This window comes from Megalobrama amblycephala, linkage group LG14, assembly GCF_018812025.1.
Source record: "Megalobrama amblycephala isolate DHTTF-2021 linkage group LG14, ASM1881202v1, whole genome shotgun sequence".
Classification (NCBI taxonomy): domain Eukaryota; kingdom Metazoa; phylum Chordata; class Actinopteri; order Cypriniformes; family Xenocyprididae; genus Megalobrama; species Megalobrama amblycephala.
In genome coordinates this window covers 37,420,691-37,439,674 of record NC_063057.1, presented here as the reverse complement: position 1 = coordinate 37,439,674, position 18,984 = coordinate 37,420,691, and the positions used below count along the sequence as shown (strand labels likewise).

General features: G+C 35.8%; 1 protein-coding gene across 3 annotated transcripts in view; it reads left to right on the top strand.

The window, feature by feature from the left end:
- LOC125244892 (NACHT, LRR and PYD domains-containing protein 3-like) overlaps nt 1-18,984 on the top strand; it is a 55,387-nt gene that overhangs the window by 24,337 nt on the left and 12,066 nt on the right. The window contains exons 1-4 of one of the 3 annotated variants that reach the window (XM_048155276.1): nt 10,781-11,008; nt 11,534-11,647; nt 13,432-13,527; nt 13,809-13,904. In XM_048155276.1, the coding sequence (XP_048011233.1) occupies nt 11,544-11,647; nt 13,432-13,527; nt 13,809-13,904 (296 nt within the window). In that variant the 5' untranslated portion in view covers nt 10,781-11,008; nt 11,534-11,543. Of the gene's footprint in view, nt 1-10,780; nt 11,009-11,533; nt 11,648-13,431; nt 13,528-13,808; nt 13,905-18,984 lie in introns of those variants that run through there. The other 2 variants (XM_048155275.1, XM_048155277.1) reach the window with 2 other exon arrangements.

Here is an 18,984-nt window from a genome sequence, read left to right as displayed (position 1 = left end):
CACCTGGCGGCGGAAAAAAATGAACAAAAATTTTTCAAACTATTCTTTATAATATCACCACGAAATTTGAACCAGATGCAGCTCACATATAGGAGAGCATCACCAAAAAAGTTTTTTTAGTGATCTTATTGTGTTCCTGAGTTATTCCATGTCAAATAAAAAAAGAAAAATTATTTTTAAAAAATTATATATATTTTTTGTCTTTTATCAGCTGTTTCTCAGCAAGAAAATGTCCAAATGTAATGTAAATTATATTTTCTTAAAATTTAAAATGTTTTGTATCAAATGATACCTACCTTTTGACTCTCCTTGCTAGAGTTTTGGAGTTATGAGTCTTTACTTTTGTGTGTGTCGCTCAGACAAAAAAAAAAAAAAAAAGGAACTCTAAAAAAGCCTTCAGGTCTTAAAGGGTTAATTCAAATAAATACTTTAAAATAATTTGAGCTTCAGCCTGGTTTAATAGCATTTATATATATATAAAAATGTCTTTGGTCAAATTAAGCTGTAAAATAAATAGTTTATCCCTTTAAATGCAATGGATTTTGAAAGATATCAACAAAAAAACGGGCAAAAAATTTTAAAAGCGATTTTCTCAGGTTTTCAATTTGAAAAAGAGGGCAGACGACCATAATTAAAATGGGTATATCTTTAAAACCATTCAAGGTATGACTTTGATTAGGATATCATTTTAAAGCTTATTGTCTCATCTTTCCATTGATACCAAAATCTCAATTTTGAAATTTGGGTCACTGTGACTAATTTTGCTGGATCAGGTCACATATGGCATATTGTTTTGAACTGCTTTTACGATGGTTAGGCCTACTATTAATCGTGTAAAAAAAAATGTTTTGGTAAATTGTATTAAAATCAGAGCAAAAAGCCTAATAATAAAACTAAATCATAATTATTAATGTAAAAATAGCCTATAAGGAACTCAACAGCGATTAAAAACAAAAACATTCAAAAATGAATTGTCCCTGTTTTTTAATAAATAGATGATAACAAATGAGATTTTGGTGATATTTTGACCACTTAAATAGGAAATGTCCCCAGTTTCCATCAAAAATACTTATCTGCATGATGCCTGCTGCCTTTAGTGTCAATGATATTTAATTTAAAGGTGCCATAGAATGTCTTTTTAAAAGAAGTAATATACGTCTAAGGTGTCCCCTGAATGTGTCTGTGAAGTTTCAGCTCAAAATACCCCATAGATTTTTATTTTATTAATTTTTTTAACTGCCTATTTTGGGGCATCATTAACAATGAGCCGATTCAGGCTGCGGCCCCTTTAAATTCTCGTGCTCCACGCCCCAAGAGCTCGCGCTTGCCTTAACATAAAAAAAGCTAAAAAAGCAGCTAATATAACCCTCAAAATGGATCTTTACAAAGTGTTCGTCATGCAGCATGTCTAATCGCGTAAGTAAAGTGTTTATTTTGATTTTTACATTGATTCTGAATGAGTTTGATAGTGCTCCGTGGCTAACGGCTAATGCTACACTGTTGGAGAGATTTATAAAGAATGAAGTTGTGTTTATGAATTATACAGACTACAAGTGTTTAAAAAATGGAAATAACGACAGTCTTGTCTCCGTGAATACAGTAAGAAACGATGGTAACTTTAACCACATTTAACAGTACATTAGCAACATGCTAACGAAACATTTAGAGAGACAATTTACAAATATCACCAAAAATATCATGTTATCCTGGATCATGTCAGTTATTATTGCTCCATCTGCCATTTTTCGCTATTGTTCTTGCTTGCTTACTTAGTCTGTTGATTCAGCTGTGCACAGATCCAGACGTTAATACTGGCTTGAATGCCTTGAACATGGGCTTAATAATATAACATATTAATAATCCTGACTGTTATGTAACAGTCGGTGTTATGTTGAGATTCGCCTGTTCTTCTGAGGTCTTTTAAACAAATGAGATTTATATAAGGAGGAGGAAACAATGGAGTTTGAGACTCACTGTATGTCATTTCCATGTACTGAACTCTTGTTATTTAACTATGCCAAGGTAAATTCAATTTTTGATTCTAGGGCACCCTTAAATTACTTGTAAAATAAAGACATGTTATGTTACATTGTGATGTAATGGTGTTTTCTGGAAGGGACTAAAGAAAAAAGTATTTTTATCAGCTGAAAGGCAGAATACAAATGTTTTTATTAAAGCTGCAGTCCACAACTTTTTTTGGTTAAAAATGATCCAAAAACAATTTTTGAGCAAGTACATAACCAGCCAGTGTTCAAAACTATCCAATTATCTTGTCTCGATTCACAACGTTAAGCTTGTAATAATGTTTTATAATAAGAGCGAACTGGCGGATTTCCGCGAGAAATTCGAGCAAGCAGCAGTTCCTCTGTGCGTCATTACGTCATGTCCGTAAACAGAAATTAAGTAGTCCCATTCAGGCTAGTAAGTTTTATCTCGTGATGATGGTGGTAGCTGATCATTTATAGCCTGTTCTCACAGCAGCTGAAATAATTAAACATCATTTTGATGGCGGATTGTAATCCAGAAAGATCCAAATGAAAATCATCAATGACAACTGGAGATTCACTCATAGTCAAAAAGCAAAAGACTTTGGACTGTGGAGTGGATACAGAAATTGAAATCTACAGGTAACGCTAATACACATTAAATACACATAGTCATAGCAATGCTGATGTTGTTAACATTAACAATTTGAGAACAATATAACAGTAATAATAATTTGCACGGTTTGGTGTGATCAGAGCTACGTGATCGTTAGATTTAATCATCACTGGCAGTGTGATTTATTGTAGGCCTAATGCTTTTTTCCTCAGTTGGTCAGAACAAAAGTGGCAGACATGTTACTTGTTCAGATGATATTTTCCAGTGAAAATTCTTATATTGGTCATACTTTCAAGACGTAGAGTCTGTGATTCTGAAGTTCAGTATCCACACCGGTGCGGTGACTGACAGCAAGCATTGGATTCATCCGCGCTGATGAGCCGTGCCGAGGCACAACGCACGTACAGATAACTGTTCCGCATATGACTGCAATCGCATGTTTCAAACAAGAGATGGGACAAAGAGGAGGAATTGCGGACTGCAGCTTTAAGTTAGATAGACATAATAGCTTCAGGTTGTGTTTTAGTGTTGGCAACATGTCCCACATTGTCCCACACAAACTTAGTAATCGTCCCACATTTGATTTGTTTGATGTTTGTCACCCTAGAAACAAATTAGAAGAATGGTATTTTGTGTTAAACGGGTTGTTTTTTTAAAGTCAGTGCTTGAAGTAATGCTGCGCTTAATTTTCATTGATGACTGTGGTGTTAGGAAATATTATTCTTACGGTAGCTGGTATACTAAGCACACGACGAGGAGATAGAGTCAGAATAAGTCTTTACTTGGAAGGAAACAGGAATCCACAGGAACATACACCAACGTAGTACAAACAATACCGGACAACACAAGACTAGAAACACAGGGGCTGCGTCCGAAATCGCATACTACATGAGTAGGTACTACATTTGAATTTGAACGTATTTCCCGACCGTTAAAACAGTACGTTCTATATAGTATGAATATGGGTAGTATGAATGGAATTCGGACGTACTACATCCGCCATGTTAATGTTGTCACTTGTCATGCGTCCTCACAACAGCGCGAAAATTTAAATATGTCAAAGTATAATCACCTATTTAGCTAGGAAATTTTACCTCAGAATAAAAATACATCTGTGAATATCACGACAGAGGCTGATTTGAAGCAACGAAATTAAGTAATTTATTGTTAAAAATGAATGCATATAAAAATACACGAGAAACAAAAGACATTAATCAATAAACAAACTTGAATACATTATATATAAATAAATAATGTGTAGATAGACAGAGAGGGCGAGAGAAATACACAACATGGCCTAAATATTATATACAATATATACAAATAAATACAATGATAATAATATACATATTCTAAAAAAAAAACTACAAACTGTGAGCCCTATAAACTACTGCCGCCTGAATGTTGCTGTCCGTTAAGTTTTCTAATCTCATTAAACTGCTTAACAACGAACGTCTCCGTTAAATAAAATAGTGTTAACAAGCGGATGTAACGTTATCTCGACCTGTTCGTTAGCTTGATGTGCTGTCAGTAATAATGATTAAACATCTTTTTACAGCCAACTCTTAATCTTCTCATTACATCAATGTTTAAACTTTCAATAAGTCAGCCGTTTACTTACATAATGTTAAACAAGTGCAATTTAACCACAATAAACACCGTTTTTCCCTGAGGTACTTAAGGACTTGAATGAGCTGCATATCGCCGCTTTCCGCCATTTTCGAATATGAAGAATCCTCTCCTGTGGCATCACGGGATAGCGCAGCGTCCATCGAATGCCTACTACAGAATTCGGGCGGAAGCAGTACGTCATCCGGGTACTTCTCGCCTACTGTTTTTCGAATACTATGAATTCGGACATACTACTCGCCTCGCATACTGTTTTTCGCATACTATATAGTAGGGAAGTATGCGATTTCGGACGCAGCGAACGTTTATATACAATGGCTAACAAGCAGGGTGATAAGGAACAGCTGGGTGTGATGATTATGTGATCAGTTGCTGTGGTGACAAACTGGTGGTGGGAAATAGAACAACAACAAGTCCAACAAGGAGTCCAAAAGGGAGTGCACATGTGACAATTATACCCTACACTCTTAATAAATTTAATTATAGGCCTATAATTCATTGTATAATAGATTAAACATTTTCAAAGAGGACCTAATAGCCTAATCTTTTATTATCCTCACAACACGTCAGTTATGCAGTGACACACTATAAAAATTATTTATTATAGCTTAATATTAATTTAATAATAAAAGTAGCTAACCTAATAGTAATAATAATAGACTAGAAGAATGTACTGGCCTACATTATTTGGAAATGCCAAATCCTCTTAATATTGTTAATATTTGCTTTTGACAATATCACTGGCTCGTCGATACATGATCATCGTCTGTTGACGCAACCCAACACAGTGGGGTTATCGTGGGGCCCCCCCCAGTGCGTCCCCTGTCTGCCCGTCCGCTGAAAGGTACGTTTTAAACCCCAGGCAGAGCTGGCTTTTTGTACAACTCTGTACTCTAAACTTGCTGTTTTTCAACCACAGGGAACTTCAATGGAAAGAGTAATAAATATGAGCTCTCCTAAATAGTCTTATTGTTCATAACCCGTAAAAGGTTTTGCTAGCTGATACCAATCAAGTGTTGCTATATTAATAAGTGTGATTACATTATTCATGATTTAACTCCCTGAGGTCTGCAGGATTTTTTTCACATTGCAGCAAAACAGACTTAAAATACTCCGTCATTTCTTGTCATAGAGACATAAGTAATATATCAATTGAAACTATAGAATATCTTCTTTTATTTGTGTACACTCAGAGTAAAAACACAATGTTGTGCTTTTTGTAAAATAAAGAAAACTAACATGATGCGTGATTTCTCCTCTCCCTCTGAACGAAGTCCAATCTGATAGTTCTCAGAAAATGAACTGTAACTTAGTGAATACTAATCACAAAAAAAATGACACATCTTAAGAAACGTTGAAATGTCAGGTTTTAAATCGTGCAAGTCAAATCGAAAACAAACATTCTGTGTTTATGTAATTTGTATGAAAAGAGAGCCATGTCAGAAGTCCGTGATTCAGCTCATTATCCGCTAATGCGGCCACGCCCACGGAGCCAGCGCTATACATGCATTCATCGTCTCAATCGTGTATTTATTGTCTTGAAAAGTGTTTATTTGGATGTTAAAGCAATGGTTAGCGATCTCTAGAAGACATGCCATTAGTTCCTAGTTCCTTTTCTTCTTTAGAATAATTTGTGGACTAAAGGTGTACAGAGAGCGCCCTCAGGCTGCAAGTATGAATTGAGAAAACAGTATCCAGCACTCATAGTGATGACAATAAATATTACTTCTCAGTATAGAAAATTGACATAAATATATAAGAATCCATCAATATTTCTCCAAATGTGCATGCTTTTAAGCTAAAAGCCTATATGAAATGCCATAGAGGTAACATAATTGTTCAGACACTTTGCATCACAGAAATACATTATATTTTAAAGAATATAATAGAATACCATTATTTTAAATTGTAATAATATTTCACAGTATTGCTGTTTATGATGAGCTGAGACATTATTACAGAGGGTTTTTTTCACAGCCTACCTGACTGAAAGGCCTCATTAATATGCAAGTCATTTCAGGTCATTATTATGTGATTCTTTTGTCTTTTCAGGTGTAAATGGCCCATTATTCATGCAGATTCACGCCTCCACGCATACTGTGTTTCTTGACAAAAAGTGTCTTACAAAAACTAAATCAATATATTGTTTTATATGGATAAGGAGTAGGCAGCATATTTTTTTACATAATTCTGAAGCAAAAACTCTAGTCTACAACCTCCAATACCCAAAAGTCTTGTGAACACAGATTTAATATACTTTTTTTGGCCTTATTTCAGTGACTTAAGTTTTTTGTTTTTTCAATAACCATGCATAAACATTATTCCTTCAAAAATACAAACATGTACATACATGTTCCTCACATATTATTGTAGCCTAGTTTGTGCTGAATACAGTGTAATGACACTTTTGTCATTTATATGTTTATGAACAACTGAAAAAAGCACAAATGTCAGGGCATGTCAAAACTTCTCCAAGCCCCAAATCAGCCTCAGACTCCAGAGGGTTAACAATAACATTTCAAAATTCAATTCAGTGATAATGACTCATTGAATCATATGAAATCAAGAAGAATGACAGCAGAAATATGACAAAAACATACAAATATGTAAATAATGTTAATAATATAACTGTAATAATGCCTAAAAGTTTACAAATATTAATTAAAAACCTGACTGTTATACTGGATAGAGGTTTTTCGTTATCCAAGAATGCCAATTTGTTTTCCAAGAATGACAAAACAAATATTTTTCTCTTTATAGTCAGGCACTTAACCACCTGTGGAAAACTACAACTTAGCTATCATTACTTTAAGGTAATCTTTTAGATCAAACAGATAGTTATTTATTATAAAAATATAAATGTTTTATTAGTGTTATCCAAAAGAACACGATATTGCAGTGCACCAGTGACCAAAAAGGTCAAAATGTCAACATTTTAAGATACACTTATTGACCTTTGCACATGCTTTGGGGCTCCTTCAGGGTCTTTTTTTTATATATATATACAATATTATGTCACATGACATACCAAAATGCATTATGGTCTAAAATGGTCATTGATGTCTGTTATCCAGGACTGACATTAGAAATCACAATTTGGGGACAAAATTCTTTCTATCATAAAAATATAAATACGATTATTATCATCACTATATTTGTAGGTATAGTTGAAAACATCAAAACAATTATACCCAATTAGAATTTAAATAATTTTATTCATATTATTTACTTCTTTTTTTTTTTTCTTTTTTCTTGTCGTATTTTTGTATTCAGATTTTAAGCTGGAACTTTTGAGCTCAATGGTTCCTTAAAGATTAATTATTTATAATTTATAATTATTTATACTCACATGAGAAATTAAGAGGCATTTAATGTAGTGCATTTAAAAATGTATATATTTTTAATATTATGAATATGCTTTGGACACCAGAATTGACACACCACGTCATTGACCCATTTCTTTCTTGTGCTATGTCCCACTCTGGGGCCATTTGTTTTGCTAATTACATTTTTTTCCATTAATTTTTATATAATGCTAAACACATTTTTATGGTTTAAAGTAGACTAATGAATTTGCATTCAGAACACCAATAGTGCTAGAAACGATAGACAAACAGTGTTTAACGACGTTATGGAGTGATGATCTTCCTTTAAAAAAAAAATAGTTTCTATTTTATTTTTATTCTAATTGTAGTGATTTTTACTTTGTCCATCCAAGGACGTGAATTAAAATAGGGATTGGTACTCACGTCACCGCTGACGTTGTGATTTTTGGATCACATGTCGCTTAAGGTGTGATTATGAGTACATCAGATGACCACTTCCCCCCCTTTCCCTAGTTCAGGGCACCAGTCAAGGTCTGTTACCTTGGCCGTATGAGAACACTCCCAGCAGGGGCTTTCATTCATTTAGAATTAATGTAAAGTGGTCAGCTGATTTATCTGAAAGATTGGTGATATTGCTAACTTGTAGAGCCTTTTCTGTATTATCAGCACAAGGAAGACACAACTGTAATAAAATAAATGTTATTAACAAAAGATAAACAAGAATAACTAATACAACTACCAAATGAATACCATGAATGATAAAGGAATAAAGTGCATAAGCTACATAGAATACAAGTGATTAAGTTGGGTGTGGCTATGGAAGAGTTACGCTATCTTATGGAAAGATAAACTGTTTCTCTGAAAATAATAAGGTGGAGAACCTTATTATGCACCAAACAAATAACCAAGAGATTATTTGTTATTAACTAACATCAGCTATATTACATCTAATGGAAATTAGGAAATTATATACTGATAATATACAACAATGCCAAGGTCTCTGGAAAGAGGTTTGGTTAAGTGATATTTATGGCGTTATTTTACTGTCAATTGTCGAGAGCACATTATTGTGACGCGAGAGCATATCAATGTAATGCGCGAGCGCAAATCTGTCCGCTCGCGCGCGGATTTCCTTTGCTCTCGCGCAAATCTGGACGCGCGCGCTCAAATATACAGTGCTCTCTTATGAACTGCCTCTCCTCTCGCTCAGATATTGTGTATGCACGCTCAAACTGTTTCCTGCGTGCTCAAACGTGTCCTGCGCGCTCAAACTGCACATGTGCGCTCACGAGTCTCTCCGTGCTCTTGCAGAAATTAATTTGCTTTTGGATTAAATGCTGTCAAAAGTTATAAACCAATCAGAAGAGACGACTGATCCATGAAAATGCTACATGGAATCTTATTGGCTGAGAGTGAACTGCGCCTGGAATTCTTTCGACAAAGATATGTATTTTATTTATTCACAATTTAATAATATTTATCAAATGTAACCTAGTCTAACTGCATCACATTACAGGTCAAACCCCTATTTATCTAAACAAACAAACAACAAATGTTTCTTAAAGTTATTGTGGTCATACGTTTTGTGTTGAAATTTAAAAAAAAAAGGTAACATTTTACAATAAGGTTTTTATTTGTTAACATTAGTTAATGTATTATCTAACATGAACTAACAATGTGCAATACATTACTGTAATTATTAATCTTTGTTAACGTTAAAAACCTCAAAAGAAATTGACTATGTTGGTATATGTGATCTCCACATTAAGTATTAAGGGAATGATGATCTGACCTGATATTGTTCGGTCTTAAATCAGAAGATGTTTGTTGGTAATACTTTACAATAAGGTTGCGTTAACATTATTTAACTGCATTAGTTAACATTAACTAATAATGAATTGCTCTTCTTCAGCATTTATTAATATTTGTTAATGTTAATTTCAACATTTACTAATACGTTATTAAAATCAAATGTTGTATTTGTTAACATTATTAAATGCACTGTGAAGTAAACAACCAACAAACAGCTGTATTTTTAACGTTAACAAAGATTAATGATTACAGTAATGTATTGCACATTGTTAGTTCATGTTAGATAATACATTAACTAATGTTAACAAATAAAAACCTTATTGTAAAATGTTACCTTTTTTTTTTAAATTTCAACACAAAACGTATGACCACAATAACTTTAAGAAACATTTGTTGTTTGTTTGTTTAGATAAATAGGGGTTTGACCTGTAATGTGATGCAGTTAGACTAGGTTACATTTGATAAATATTATTAAATTGTGAATAAATAAAATACATATCTTTGTCGAAAGAATTCCAGGCGCAGTTCACTCTCAGCCAATAAGATTCCATGTAGCATTTTCATGGATCAGTCGTCTCTTCTGATTGGTTTATAACTTTTGACAGCATTTAATCCAAAAGCAAATTAATTTCTGCAAGAGCACGGAGAGACTCGTGAGCGCACATGTGCAGTTTGAGCGCGCAGGACACGTTTGAGCACGCAGGAAACAGTTTGAGCGTGCACACACAATATCTGAGCGAGAGGAGAGGCAGTTCATAAGAGAGCACTGTATATTTGAGCGCGCGCGTCCAGATTTGCGCGAGAGCAAAGGAAATCCGCGCGCAAGCGGACAGATTTGCGCTCGCGCATTACATTGATATGCTCTCGCGTCACAATAATGTGCTCTCGACAATTGACAGTAAAATAACACCATAATATTTACGTTCCACGTGTTTGAGTCCGATGACGGTGACTCAGAACCATGTATCTGTTATGTCTCACCCGATGGGAGACTCAGAACAAGGAGTGTCTGTTGAAAGGGTACCTTTATCCCTTTCCGATGAGGAGGAGATTGCAATTTGGCGCTTCTCCATTCGAGTGCTGTGATTGGCTGCTGGCATCAGAGGGGACACACAGAGTGTGGCCCACCCTTCTCTCCCCTGTGGAACTCATTTGCATAAAGCACAAAGTTGGAAGTCTTTACAGTGTCTTTAAAGTTTACCAATGCATTTCTCACTTTCCAAACCACCACCAGAATACCTTTGGCAATATTCTAAACAAATAGAGACTAAACATGATGGAAAAAGATTGAACTGTCATTCAATTGTACATTAACAGCTGGATTTGTATCAGATGTTGCACTACAAATAGCTGTCACTGAGAATACTTATTTCTGTGAATTAGTATGAAATGGATGTGTAGTTTGCATCAGTTCTAAGGTATTCAAACATAGTTTTGAATGGATTTGGAAGGATCTTTGTGATCTCTCTTTGTTTCACCCATTGCTTCTAAGGTCCCGAGGAATTTTTATGGCGGTCTGTGGCCAACCGTAGGAAGTAGTCTCTAGATGGGTGAAGGGCAGAAACTCCATGTGGACCAATGGGAAGTCTTGTCCTTCTCAGGCTTGGTACAAGAGGTCTTCTTCGTGCCCTCTAAGAGAGGTCTGGATATTGTCCTTACATCTTTATCTGATGGCGTTGGACAATATTGTGCTGTTCACTACATAATATTTAGCTCTTGACATCATATACAGGAGTTTCAAAGTGTTGGTTTTCTCTTATAGATTTACCAGCACAATATAAAACTGTTTTTCAAGGTTTTTTTTTTTTTGCACATAAATCAGGAATACTGACTGTATAATGTGGTGCAGGTCAATGATATTCGCTAGTTTAGGCCCTTTTTTGTGCGATTTTTGCTCTTACATTCATTCTCAAAACTTTGCCATGTAAAGAGTTGGCATATGAGGTCTTGAAAGTCTGTCATTAATACAACTATGTGGTTTTAAGCTGTGTGATGCCACCACCTTATGTATCTTCATATGTAGGATTTGGTCTTTTTAGTTAAGAATTAAAAGTTGATAAAATATGGTTTTCATTAATATCGCTCAATTTCATGATTTCCTGAGAATGACTAGTGGTAATTAATTTAGCATAAATATTCTAAATTCCTGTCATGTTTTGTTTCAGTTCTGTCCAAATGCAAAGACCAAAGTCATCTGAACCCAGCTGTGTGTCTATGAAGAGTGACCGGTCAATGGATCCTCCACGTAACTTTAGTGGACACACTGACCATGGGCTTAGGTAAACACTTTACTGAACCATTAATCTTATTAAATCTGTGTTGATTTTAAGAAAATTGTTCATTAATGCTGTAAATGGACTAAAGTAACTGTATATAAAGCATTTTAGAGGTTAATTAAAAGATCTTAAAGGGTTAGTTCACCCCAAAATGAAAATTCTGTCATTAATTACTCACCCTCAAGTCATTCCAAACCTGTAAGACTTTCATTCATCTTAGGAACACAAATGAAGATCTTTTTGATGACAGAATGCTGTCAGATTTCCTTGCATAGACTGCCTTTATAACTACCACTTTGATGCTTCAAGAACTTCATAAAGAGATCAGAAAACTAATCCATAGTTGAGTAGTCCGAGTCGAGTAGTCCAGATTTTCTGAAGAGAATCGATCACTTGTTATAATGAACAGATTAAATTTAGGCTTTTACTCACATGTAAACACTGATCATCAAACATAAGCAGAAGCTCAACCCAACTTGAATAACGCATAAAAACAAACATCTTCCGGAAACTTAAACATGCTGCATAACCAGTGAGGTTCATTCTCATGTGTTATGCAGCACAAAGAAGTTTGTTCTTGTGCGTTATTCAGGTTAGGTTGAGCTTCTGCTTATGTTCGATGATTAATGTTTACATGTGAGTAAAAGCCTAAATTAAATCTGTTCATTATAGGGATAGAGTCACTAAACTGCTCGATTTATATGGATTAGTTTTACAATCTCTTTATGAGCTTTTTGAAGCTTTTTGTTGCAAAAACTGTCAATGGAGGGACAGAAAGCTCTCAGGTTTCATCAAAAAAGATCTTCATTCGTGTTCTGAAGACGAAAGAAAGTCTTACAGGTTTGGAACGACATGAGGGTGAGTAAATGATGACAATTTAAATTTTTGGGTGAACTAACCCTTTAATTAACTGCTCAGTTATGAAGATGTGCACTTGCCATAAAATCTCCCAACAGCATAATACTTAAAGTGTTAGTTCACCCAAAAATGAAAATTCTGTCATTTATTACTCACCCTCATGTCGTTCGACACCTGTAAGACCTTCGTTCATCTTCGGAACACAAATTAAGATATTTTAGTTGAAATCCGATGGCTCAGAAAGGCCTCCATAGCCAGCAATGTCATTTCCTCTCTCAAGGTACTAAAGACGTTGTTACAAAGTCCATCTCACTACGGTGGTTCTACAATCATTTTATGAAGTGACAAGAATTGTTTTTGTGCGCAAAAAAAAAAAATAACGACTTATATAGAGATGGGCCGATTTCAAAACACTGCTTCCTGAAGCTTTAAAGCGTTATGAATCAGTGTATCAATTCATGATTCAGATCGCCAAAGTCACGTGATTTCAGCAGTTTGAATCGATACACTGATTCATAATGCTTCGAAGCTTCAGGAAGCAGTGTTTTGAAATCGGCCATCTCTATATAAGTCGTTATTTCGGTTTTTTTTTGCACATAAAAACTATTCCTGTCGCTTCATAAAATGATTGTAGAACGTCTTTAGTACCTTTTATGGGTCTTGAGAGAGGAAATGACATTGCTGGCTATGGAGGCCTTTCTGAGCCATCGGATTTCAACAGAAATATCTTAATTTGTGTTCCAAAGATAAACAAAGGTCTTACAGGTGTCGAACGACATGAGGGTAAGTAATTAATGACAGAATTTTCATTTTTGGGTGAACTAACCCTTTAATAATGTAGTAATTCAGTCACCTGAATCAGTTCATTACAGAAGTCATGAATATAAGAGTGTGTTTTACATTCACTTGTGTTTAACTTCACTGTACAGACCGGACCCTCCAGAACCCAGCTGTGTGTCCGTGAAGAGTGACCGGTCAATGGATCCTCCACGTAACTTTAGTGGACACACTGATCATGGGTTTAGGTAAACACTGTACTAAACCATTTATCTTGTTACATCTGTGTTAAAAGTAAGAAAATTGTTCATTAATGCTGTAAAAGGGACTACAGCGACTATCCAATGCATTTCAGAAGTTAATTAAAAGATCTTAATTAACAGCTCCGATATGTGGATTTGCACTTGATGTAAAATCTCCAACAGCATAATAAATATTAGTGGAATAACTCATTTACCTAAATCAGTTAATTACAAAAGTGATTAATATAATATTTACATTCACTTGTTGTGTTCATCTCAATGCACAGGCTGGACCCAACAGAACCCAGCTGTGTGTCTGTGATGAGTGACAGGTCAATGGATCCTCCACGTAACTTTAGTGGACACACTGATCATGGGTTTAGGTAAACACTGTACTAAAGCATTTATTTAATTTTTCATGAGGTCTGTGATGAAATGTGATGACCGTTCGCAAAGACCCTCCCCCATTTAGTTACTGTTACTACGTCCGACAAGCCATACCGCTCTCACACCACACATCATATTCTCACGTAGTGAAAAATACATCACAGAGCAAAGAGGACACTGACAACGCGTCGACAGACAAGACAGAGCAGATTACTTTTTATATGAAACAAAGTCTCAAATTTTGTCATTTTTTAAAGAAATTTAAACAATAATTATTGTTTTGTGTTGTGACAGATCGCTGTACTGCCTCAGTTCAAGCGGCTCGTGAACCGATCATCTCTTCCTACTAGTTAATTTATAGCATCAAATAAAAATGAATGAACATCATAAGGAATGTTGTTTCAACCACGAAAAGATTCAAGTTCAAGTCCACCGACGTTAATCTACTAACTCCCCTGACTGCTTTGTCGGACAAAATGGCAGATTCGGCGTTATTATTGGTTAGATCTCCTGTCAGTCAAACCCCTGGCGAAGGGTCAATTAAAAGGAAATAGTTTATTAAAGTAATAAGCCCCATGAAGCCATGGTTTACAGTGAATTTATAACAGCTAAGGGGCGTTGTTAGGGACGAAGCAGAGCGGAGTGCCTAAAACCCCCTTTTGATACCTTTTGGCCTGCTGTACATTAAACCCTTGCAGTGGTGGCTAAGAACCGAAGGGTTTTCCCCAAGGGAGAACCCCCTTTGTATAATCAAGATAACCCAGCGGTGTTTCCACGCCTTAGTTATATGGAGGAAATCTTGGTTCCTGTCCCAGGGCCCTGTGTTGGGAAGCTCTTTGACTCAAAATAAGGAGCAGACATCTTGTTGAGACAGGGGCTGAGGCCAGAGGAATAGAGAATTCACCCTGAGGCGATGAAGGTCATATGGATGATTTACAGCCAAGCAGAAGTAGATCTATTCATGTCTCAGGATACGACGCACTTTCTGCTTTGGTTCTCCCTCACACATCCAGCTCCTCTGGGACTGGATGCCATGGTAAAGTCATGGCCGAAGATACATCTGTATGCAATTGTTCTGCTCCCAGGAGTTTTGGAGAAGGTGACGTTCACTCTCGCTATTGGGCTAGTTGACACACGTGCTTTAGAGGCAATCACGCGAGGCATTCCCCAAAGTGTCATCGACACAGTGGCTACATTTACATGCACAAATTTTCATCAATCCGAATGAATTGAATCCGATTGCAGATCTGTTTACATGTAAAAATATGACACAGTCTATACAAGAAAGATACAAATTAAATAAACAGTACTTTACATTTTTCAGGTAGGCTACAGTAGGTCTGTTTAATAGCAGCATTCATCAAAGTGTCTATATTGCGCTGCTCGTTTACTGACTAAATCTGGGACCAGAGTGCAGGCTGATATCCAGCAGTGGTTCTCAAACTGACGCGAAAAGTGCCGTTCATTTTATTCTTCTCCACCTTAAAATAACATGAAAACTGAACATGTATTTCTAGCAGGTAAAATGTCGTAAATACACGACATTCAATCAAATTACCTCATCTTTTGCGGTCAAAACAGACTGCACCCAGACAAGCCAGCATCGCGCAACATATTAGTGCTGTTCTCGACAATAACGTTACCTTTGTGAAAGTGGGGATTTAGCACTTACTAGCATGAAGAACAAATATAGACATAGACTGCATGTATATTTAAGATTAAAACTCTCTTCGATACAAAAACATACCCTTCTGCAAGTTACTGTTTTTAATGTTGTTCATATTATACCAGCAAGAATATTGCCCGAATATAATATATAATATCCCGAATATTGATTTTATACAACAGTTCAACAAACAAAAGGGTGATATTAAGTTATTAGTAAATACTGTATTGTCAGTATTGTAAGTATTTTTGCTCTATTTTACAATGAAAGCCACAGCAGAGCAGCACACAAGCTGTGTTTCATGAACAAATCTGCGGCTTTGAACGAATCGTCAATGATTCAATGATTCATTCATAAATACAGCCGCTAGCTTTGATACTGAAAGAATGAATGACTCGATGATTCACTCATAAAAAAAGTGACTTACCGCCACCTACTGGTGGTTTTAGGCATTATTTATTTTACAAAGGTATTTATAAAGGAAAAAATATTGTCCCTTAATGGAAAAGTGTAACTGCAGTCTAAGTGGAAAAGAGAGGGTACACAGAAGGATGTTAAATCCCTCAGGGGGTACGACACTCTAGAAAGTTTGAGAACCACTGAAAGAGGATATGTAGAACTGCACAAGTGCTACTGATAAGTGTGCAATGTCAATACAGCCTGTTACCTTGATTTCATAAGCTTGAATTAATTGGTCTAAAGAGAAAAATTATAATGACTATTTTGTCTAAAGACTACATATAAAATAGCTATCAAAATTAATGTTGGTAACTGTAGTTTGACTAAAAGTAATGACTAAGACTTGACAAAAATGTGATGACTTTTCGTCGACTAAAACTAGACTAAAATATGAAAGACTAAAATGTGACTAAGACTAAGGAGCATTTTCATCTGAAGATAAAGACTAAAGGTGTGTCCCAATTCACGTACTTGTGCACTATTCTATGACATTTTTAAGTATAAATAGTGCAAGTAGTGCGTTCACACTGAAAATTCCAAAAAGAAAAAGTACACTTTAAATACCCGGATGATGCACTAAATTAACGGAAAAAATGAAGTGTGGAATGTTGGACACTTCGTGCACTCAACTGTCGCAGCTTTAATTACGTAGTGGAGGGGAAGGGAGGATCGGACTCCGATATTAAATGACAAAATAACCTTATACAATTCACGCACTACATGGATGAGTGCATAGTGCACAAGTACATAGTGTATAAGTGCATAGTGTATAGTGCGTCATTTGGGACGCAACTTAAGACTAAATCAAAAATGGCTGCCAAAATTAACACTGGCTCGATGCAGTGCATTTCAGTACGAAGAGCTTAATAACTCTAATGTGTCTCCTGAATGTGTCTGAAGTTTCAGCTCAAAATACCCCATAGATTTTTTTAAATAATTTTTTTAATTGCCTATTTTGGGGCATCATTAAATATGAGCCGATTTACGCTGCGGCCCCTTTAAATTCTCCTGCTCCCCACCCACGGAGCTCGTGCTTGCCTTAAACCAGTGGTCTCAAACTGCTGGCCCGTGGGCCATTTATGGCCCGCCCTCCCCCTCTACGCGGCCCGCAACTGATCTCAAAAATAAAACATAATCCGGCCCGCTAAATTATTATTATTCTCTAGTTGCTACCTGTCTGATATGCAAAGAAAATGTTGCCGTTCTAAGGGGCATTCACATATCGCGTCACATAAGCGGCCGCGCCGCATTCTCCTTTCCAATGCGCTTTCGCTCCAGTGGCGTCTGTCCTTGCTATGCAACCATGAGCCGCGCTCTCAACCACGTAGCTTCTGTTATGAGCGTGCTTGCCTAAATCACAGTAAAAGCACTTGACTTTAAGTCACGAGCGTCGATTTAAACCACCGAAACGCATCCGATGCAACCATTAAATGTTACCAATGCTCAAACGGCATCTTGGACAAATGTGTCTCAGCTGTGTGAGCACAAGCGCTGCCAGGTGTCTGTCAAGAAACAGAAGAGTGTACAAATGTATTCAGGGATTGTATTTGTTCAGTACAGTGTTGTTCAGTGCAAGATTTTAATGTTTAAAGCTAACATAGAGTAAGGGAAAATACTTCCACTAAATTTTTAAAACTAATAATGTATGTAACAATGAGATATTTTTATTTTTTGGTAAAATAAAGTTGATATATAGCTCCAGTTTTTTTGTTTATTTCTGACTGACCCCTCCACGCCACAAGTGTTCCTGGTTTTGTTCCTAAAATACTATTTTTTTTTTTATTCCATGCACCTTGTTGGATGTGAGAAGTTGCAACAGACTATTGCAATTAATAGTATTATATTAGTAGTATTATATTAGTAATATTATATAATTATATTACACTCTAACAAAGAGAGACACTGCTGTTTACATTTAGTATGGTAAATAAAATATTTATAGTATAGGTATAAAAATATTTTAGTAGGTAGATATTTTAGTATTTTAGTAATATTTGAAGTAAATGAGAAATAATGCAAAGGAAAGTAAATTTTCTGAAGTGTTGCACTTTCTTGCACTTGAATGTTAATATGGCCCTCCTATGAGGTGTCAATCACAGAAACGGCCCCCCGCCAATTTGAGTTTGAGACCCCTGCCTTAAACAGTGCATAAACAAAGTTTACACCGCTAATATAACCCTCAAAATGGATCTTTACAAAGTGTTCGTCATGCAACATGTCTAATCACGTAAGTATGGTATTTGATTCTGAATGTGTTTGAGGCTGTGCTCCGTGGCTAAAGGCTAATGCTACACAGTTGGAGAGATTTATAAAGAATGAAGTTGCGTTTATGCATTTATACAGACTGCAAGTGTTTAAAAATGAAAATAACTACAGTCTTGTCTCTGTGAATACAGTAAGAAACGATGGTAACTTTAACCACATTTAACAGTACCAAAGACTATAGAATAACACTTAAAGGGACTTTGAAAGTACATTAGCAACATGCTAACGAAACATTTAGAAAGACAATTTACAAATATCACTAAAAATATCATGTTATCATGGATCATGTCAGTTATTATTACTCCATCTGCCATTTTTCACTGTTGTCCTTGATTGCTTACCTCGTCTGATGATTCTGCTGTCCACATCCAGACGTTCTGCCCTTGTGTAATGCCTTGAACATGGGCTAGCATATGCAAATATTGGGGGCGTACATATTAATGATCCTGACTGTTACGTAACAGTCGATGTTATGTTGAGATTCGCCTGTTCTTCGGAGGTCGTTTAAACAAATGAGATTTATATAAGAATGAGGAAACAATGGAGTTTGAGACTCACTGTATGTCATTTCCATGTACTGACTATGCTGACTATGACTATTCAACTATGCTGAGGAAAATTCAATTTTCAATTCGATGACACCTTTAAAAATGTTTGGTCACCACTATGGTGATCAGTGTTCCCCT